Source organism: Pseudopipra pipra, chromosome 5 (genome assembly GCF_036250125.1).
Source record: "Pseudopipra pipra isolate bDixPip1 chromosome 5, bDixPip1.hap1, whole genome shotgun sequence".
NCBI lineage: Eukaryota > Metazoa > Chordata > Aves > Passeriformes > Pipridae > Pseudopipra > Pseudopipra pipra.
This window is the reverse complement of record NC_087553.1, coordinates 21,289,886-21,297,486: the sequence shown is the minus strand read 5'-3', so window position 1 is coordinate 21,297,486 and position 7,601 is coordinate 21,289,886. Positions and strand designations below refer to the sequence as shown.

At 39.6% G+C, this 7,601-nt stretch overlaps 1 protein-coding gene across 2 annotated transcripts in view; it reads right to left on the bottom strand.

Annotated features, from left to right (window-relative positions):
* Window positions 1-350: 350 nt before the first annotated feature.
* Window positions 351-7,601, bottom strand: part of RFX4 (regulatory factor X4) — a 91,191-nt gene continuing 83,940 nt past the window's right edge. For both annotated transcript variants that reach the window (XM_064654877.1, XM_064654876.1), the window contains exon 18: window positions 351-1,901. In XM_064654877.1, the coding sequence (XP_064510947.1) occupies window positions 1,629-1,901 (273 nt within the window). In that variant the 3' untranslated portion in view covers window positions 351-1,628. The remainder of the gene's footprint in view (window positions 1,902-7,601) is intronic.

Here is a 7,601-nt window from a genome sequence, read left to right as displayed (position 1 = left end):
TACTTACCTGAGGAAAAATGACTTTTCCATTTCCAGTGTTCCCGTGGCGACATGTTTCTTACAAGGTACTGTAAAGAAGACAGCACATCTTACCTGCCTCAGGGAATACAATGCCTTGGGTGAACAACAACAGCAGGTCTTAAACTAAGCAATATGGAGTCATCTCTCCTGTCATAACCTTTCAGCAGTCTGTAGCTGCAAGCTTAGGTGTAGGACTACTCATTTGTTATGAGATGTATCTGTTCTCAAGTCCTTCATTGGATAAAAACATGAACGATTACATTTAAGATTTCTTGAAGGTTTGCATCTTATAGAAGTTTTTGTATTTAAGTGAATTTAAATAGCATCTATTTAATTTCAAGAACTTTATTTGGGTGCGAAAATCCCTCATATATCTTGCACAACTGTACAAATAACACTTATGTCCATTTTAGGCATAGACGTGGTTATCATCACACTGGGTGCTATCAAAGATTTTATTTACAAAACAATTACTAAAATGCCTGTTGTCATATTTCCATTTATTTTTTTCTTACCCATAGGGTAATAGGTCCACCATAATTGCTTGGTGCATTTTATAATACAGAAGAAAAAGCTATGTTAATAAAAACTAACAAAAACTCACAAATAGCTACAAATCTGACAGAAAATGTCTAAGAAAAATTCTCCCCAAAATACAATACATTTTTCCACACATACACAGTACAGAATAAGTTCAAAGGCACAGCTTTGAATTTTGCTTTTGTAGACGTATATAGAATTATCACCACGTGAAGGAATTGAGAGAACATTTTCATACCTGTCAATAGGTAATTAAGTGAATAATCATGTTTGCATTGTCATTTTCTTTATATAATTGCTTCATATAATCATATTTAACATATGTGGCTCTGAATCCAAAATCTTCCCAGTCCCAAGTCCCTTCTTACCTTGTCATTACTGACCAGAGAACTTAGATTTTTCCAGATTGTGCAAACTTAACACAAATACATATATAATAAGAACAATAGTCAACTTAAGGCAGTGTATAATTCAATGCTACATGTCTTCTCTTTTGTAAAGATCAAACTTACTGGATCAACAGAAAGGTGCATCAATACACAAAGTTAGGTGTAAACTGAAATCTACAGCAACAAGTGTCTTTTTAAGGAACCAGATAGAGAAACTGATATGAATAAGTGATGACTGCAGAATGGTTTTTAAGGAATGCATTAATAGCTTAAAAGAAGAACAGGTGACAGAGTTTTGCTGAGGGTGAATTTCCTGTCTTTAATTCAAGTTATAAATAGTTCTTGTTCCAGTACTTTTTTTATAAGACTCATTAACATTTGTCAATAAGAGAGGGGGGCAAAAATGGCTCACTCAAACTGACAGCACACAGGGTTGGCCCACATGCCAGAATTAAAAAAGGCACAGGTTGGCCCAAAAACTGGTCTAGAACAGCACAAAAGTCTTTTTCAGCTACAGGAACGTTCAGGCATACCAGTCTGCAATCTGCCCACATTATGAACTACGTTTATATGCCTGGGATCTTTTCCATCTTCACCTCTCTTGAAGAACATCCATGAAAAGTCCCACATAACATGAAGTTTTTTTAAGTATGTGTGCTTAGTTGATAGCAGTCATTTTCATTTAGCCCAGCCTGTGGTGGCCTCACCATTGATGTAGGCAAAGCCGGGAAAGTGTTGCATGTGCTCATATTCAGAATTTCTGCGTGTCGTCAAGGGGGTGTACATGTCACTAGAATTTCCATATCTTGTGGAGTGCATGGATGAACTTGTGTAGCAGGAGTTTGCAGCTGGGACCTCCGGCCAGCGAGGAGTCACCGGTGTGGGATGCAGCCTGGGAGTACTGCTCATCAAACAGGGCTCCATTCTTGATGTTGGGCCATTGAAAGGGTACTACAATTAAAAAAAACCAAACCAACAAACAAACAAATAAAAACGAATGAAATAATTATTTGCCATATACTTAATTTTAAAATATGGGCTGGTGGTGTCACAATTCTGTGTTTAACAAAGCCAAAATCATATGAATTAGCAGCTCTCCAACAACAAGACATCATACTGAAGGTGGAATATCAGATAACTAGTGTCTGCAGTAAAACAAAGTTTCAGGGAAAGCCTTGCAAAAGAGTCACTGCTTTTAAATATTGAATTAATTTATCAAAGTGCTAGGCACTGGCAGCTATATCTGGTCGCAGAAAAATAAATTAAGTTAATCTTTTTCTCCCACTTTTACTTGAAAACTTGTTATTTACTAAAAATCATTGTATAAGATGTCCCAGCTCTTGCTCACTCAACTCAGTTTCAAGGGAGAGGAGCAAAAGAATCTTTATTACTGGGAAGGGGCCTACCACTTAGAATGTTCACAAGGCATCCTCCCAGTTCCTGCAGAAAAACAGTATAGTCTGGCCTCAGAGTGAGCAGCTAATTGGAGAACTTATGAAAAGAGGCAGGCAGAAGAAGAATAATCTCTCTATTCCCCAGCTATTCGCAGTGACAGTTGGAAACTAGAAATCAAAGAAGTTTGACAAATGGCTTCAGCTAAGCAGAAGATGTGCTGAGGAGAGGATAGACAGGAAAACAGAGAACAGCTTTTGCCCTTTGTAGCCACAGCAACTGAAAGTAAATTGTACTTATGAGTGCTTGCTTAACATGTATTTATCTTATTGCTGGTGCTGCAGGAGCAGATCATCTGTGTTCTGTGTCTAAGAAATGGCTTTCCCTGTTTTGTCCCCCATCTGCATCAGAGAGATGGTTAGGATCCCTGTTCCCCTTGACCAGCCATGTATCTTCAGAGCTTCTACATTTTACCTCTTTATGCCTTTTCTGCAAAAAGTGTCATAATTTAAAATTTCGTTATCTTAGGTTGTTTGACATTGTATTATTTCTTTAACTAGAAAGCTGTCACCAAAACATAACTATAGTAGGACTGTCACCTTTCCTGATGCTTACAAACCTTTCAAGCTGCATGCCAAAGCTTTATAAGGCTGAGGACTGTAAAACCCCTTGCCCATATTTTTGAGGCTCATGGAGAGAAGAGCTGCTGTAGTTGTTCCTAGGAGGGAGGTGTCAGTGATTCCCTAAGGGTCTCATTACATTACTCCAGTGCTGAATGGGCCCAGGGTTAATCAGTTGCATAAGCAACTGTTGCATAAGCCCCAGGCAATTACAGCAATGTCCCCTGAGGAGTTTGTGCTGCCTCCCTTCAGACCGAAGCCAGGAAGGCAGCCCTGCCTTGGCAAACCTATTCAAACAGTTCACAAGCCTCAGGCAGCTCAAAGCCACATGCTGGCCACTCCTAATTAGAGAGGAGAAAAAGGAAGACTATTTTTGACCAACATAGTGATTTAGCATATTCCTCCGTGTCCTGGGGAGACAGGCCATTTGGCAAATGAGGGGGAAGACATCAAAGCTGTATGATGCATTATTTACCATGTACTTCTCATCACCACAGAGGCTGGATTTACCTGTGCAATCAGCTGATGAAACAGCGTTAAACAGCAGCATCATACTGAAATGTCAGCACTTCAACTCTGATGCTGCTGATACGAGAGGTTCCAGAAAAAGTTGAACAATTTTCATACTTTTAATGTTTGGGAGATTAGCTAACAGATTTAGGATGCTGCTTTCCTGGTCTGCACTGGCAATACACAGAAGTCACCCTACTGCCAGTGCCTGCTGACTGCCTTTGCCTAAAGAAAGCTCTTGCCATAACGAATATAGAGGAAACAAGTTGTTTTTTGATTCACTATAGCTTCAGAGTTGAATTCGTCTCCCATAACTTTAGTTATCAAAAAGTCAGCCATCTAGTAAAAGTGAGTCACTTATGCACTGTCTAGAGCAACTGGAAGAATTTATCAAGTCTCAAGATAAATATTTGAGACAGAAGATGAACAGTCCTCAGGCTCTTTGCTTCCTCTTGCTACATGATATAATCCACTGGTTAAGTTCTTTGAAGAAAAGTCTCCTTTGCATAGTTGTCAAATCCATAAATCGTTTTTTCTGGCTGATCTGAAATGACCCACTAATGACTGTGTCATCTTTGAGATGGTAAGAGTCAGGAGCAGGATAGATGAGTGGGACAAAATCACACCACATAAATTTAAATATTTTTAACTTTCTGTTTTCTGTATGTTACCTGTGGAGATGCAAGATGTGGGCAAAGCTAAAAACTTTTTTCTTTGTCTTCAGTAGTACTTTACTTGATACCAATTATTGTGGTCTTTGCCTTTATTACCCGTTGATCTATACCTGAAGTCACTGTAGATTCTTGTATTAAAAAATATACTTATAACAATATTAACCTAGACTTCTGCCATAATACACCAACGATTATCTCTTTTCTTTCCAGAGAGGTAATTGATCTACTTTGTTGTTAACCGTAACAGAAGCCCTTGCCATCCCAACTCAGCGCAATTTTCCTTTGAGGCTGTGAAACTGAGGTCATGACTTACAACAGGGGAATTACTCGCTTTCATATCCCTTAAAAATGCCAAGAGAAACTCTGTCTTCAGCTGGGATAATTTGCTACTTGATAATTTGTAGACTGCAAAATCTATGGGTAAGAGGAAGAAAATGAACTCTGGGAATATTGAGGTGGGCCTCCTTGCTGTGCACGGCATTGTGTGGGTAAGTCACATCATGTCTCTTTGGTGGTTTGGAACCACAAAACCTGTACCATTGGTGAAATGAAATCTTGGCTCCCAGAATGAACTTGAGGATGTACTGAAAAAGAAAGACATTCCTCCTCCTATCTGCAGCCAATAGGCCATGCTAAGGCTTACTAAGAACGCAGGGCAGTGCCTGTGCATGAGGGGACAGGATACAGTGTGCTGCTTTTCCTTTTCATCCAGCGCACCCGACGCAGCTGTGTTTATGAATGTGTCATGAATGTAAAAAGAATAATTGCTTGAAAATAACATGGACTCTAAATATCCAGTATTTTACAATAAATTCTGTTATGACTGAATGCAAGATGGAAAGTTTTGTAATGGTAGGTCAGCTAATCGCAAATGAGTCAGTGACTTCTTTTTCCCTACAGTGAAGAGACTATTGAAAGACAATATTTTTAAAGTACTCATTTGCCCCTGCCTGACTATTAACTCACCCAATGAAGCATCTATTCAGCCTTGTTGGAGTGTCCAAAGCATAGCCATCTGGGCGGATGCCTGCCCATGCTGCCTGAATCACCTTTCACACTCTACATCCGGTTTAATGAAGAGTGCTTAAGCATGCTGAACTCAAAACACTGGGGCCTAGTGATCTTTGCCAGATATAAAAGCGACATTTGTTGGAGGGCTCTTGACAGGAAATTACCATTTTCTGGGTTAACTCACACTTGTTGCTACTGCTGCTGTTAGACAGACAAGAAGCCCTTTAAGTCTGGGAGACTTTGAGCAGATTATTGTTAAGGCCTTTCCCAAAAAAGTAAAATTAATTCAATTTCTTTTAGTATTATTTTAGAAAATATGATGATAAATATGTCCTCCCATATACTGAAGGCTGAGTTTCTGCAGTGTGAGAATGGAGAATAATCTCTTTATCCTTATCCTCAACTCACCAACAATTTATGAGTGGAGGTGAAAGGTGTCTCTGTCCAAAGAGCAAAATATTTTCCTTATGAATGTGTCTCTGACTTTACATGGCATTAGCTCACACTTTTGCTGAATGTTGTAAATTAATGTTGTATGTTAGCCACTACTTTCGGGCTTGAAAATAACTCATACCAGAAGCTGCACCAGTTGTGAAGAGCCGGCTATAAATTACGTTCATAAAAATATGTTTAAAATCTCATTAAATGACATAATCTAAACTATTGATTGTGTCTTTATAACCCTTAATTTGACCCTTTTCTCCATAAATTGAACCTTATTGAATCTCTTAAATAGGTTAGGCAAAACTTCCAAGTCCAGCTGAGTGATTTTGTTGCTTTTGGGAGTGGCATTTGGAGCCCTAAAAAAATGCTATTTGTAATTATTTAAAGAGAAGTTAAGACATCTGTTTCCTGTTGCATTCAATACATAATTACTTCAATTACATGCTAGCAATCTCAAGTCCGTTATGAAGCTTTACAGTTTGGAACAATGACTCTTGTTGCATGGGTGAGATTTGGACAGTATTTTTGTCTTTCTGTCATTACCAGCTGTTTGTTGACAAAGTGGTTATTGGGAAGGGTTTACTATTCTTACTGCATTGCTATAGTCATGGGTTTATAATGTGTATGTGCTGGGGAGTTAAGAACTTTTTGCCCTCTTTTTTTTTTTCTGAAGTAGATGGGCCAGAACAACACGAATGGACACTAAAGTGTTGACTCTGTCTGGGAGAGGATTTCTTTGGCTTCCCCACGGTAACAAAAACCAGTTACTACTGTCTTCCAGTACTGCTCTCATGTAAATCCTGCTGCAGAGGCATATGAAGGGAAATGGAGACATGATTGGGTAGAATTTTGGCATACAATATTTTACAGAGAAACAGAGCTGCTGCACCCCTGGGAAGTTATGTGAGACCACTGCAGTCTACAGAGCAGTTTAGGAGAGTCAGAGTACAAATACAGCTAAAGTCCCTTTAACTATGGTCCAAATACTGTGTTCTGGGCCTCTGAGTAGTACAGACCCAATCTACTGCATAACAACAGTCTGTACTACTGCAGCATTTTCCAGACTGTGGAAATAAACTATGGTCTTCATAAATACAAGTGGAAAACAAACAAACAAAAAAAAACAAACAAAAAACCAGCTTGTCTTTAAGTAGGAACTGCATCACAAGGAACAAAACAAGAAACATTGCTACGCTACTCTGTTGAGTTCCTGCACCTGAGATAGACCATTTGGAGGTGGTTGTCCCATTTTTGGAAGTGGCAAAGGAGAAAAGGTAAAATGAGGTTGTGTTTAGTGCGGCATCTAGGAGTGATTCTCAGATCTAGGTGGCCGATCTGGCTGCTTCTTAACTGAGTCCCTCCTATCTACTCTCAGGTTTGCACAGAAAGGGTGGATGGGAGCTCCAGCTCCATCAGGCTCCCTGCTCAACACAACTGAGAGAACGGGGTGTTTGCACACTCCTCAGACTACGCCTGCCCTGCAGTGCACATGGAGCCCTTGCATAACTCCTGTGTATCTCTAGAGTATCTGTCACAACAGAAACTAAACAGATGGCAACACTTAACTCTGGAAAAGAGGTGACAGGAAGGACGTGAGAGCAGTGATGCAGATCTATAATGTCTTGAGTGGCAAGAGTAGATAAATAGGGAATGAGTATTCCCTATTTCTCATCACACCAAAAAGCCTTAGGGCACCCAATGCAGTCATAACAGACTTAAAATTAACAAGAGAATGCATGTTTCGTGCAACCCATTGCGAAGTCTCTATGTACAAAATCGCTCAAAGACAGGGTAATGTAGAGTGGTTTGCTACAAAATACATCAGTCCAGCTGCTGCTTCCTACTCAGGATGTCCCTAGGCCAGCTGTTGCCAAACACAGCATAGCTGTGCCAGTGAAAGGACCAATTTCTACTTACCCTGCTTCTAAGACTTTTCCTTCACACGTTCTAGTAATTGCTAGAGAGAAGACGTGGATAAATGGACCGCAGTATGATTCATT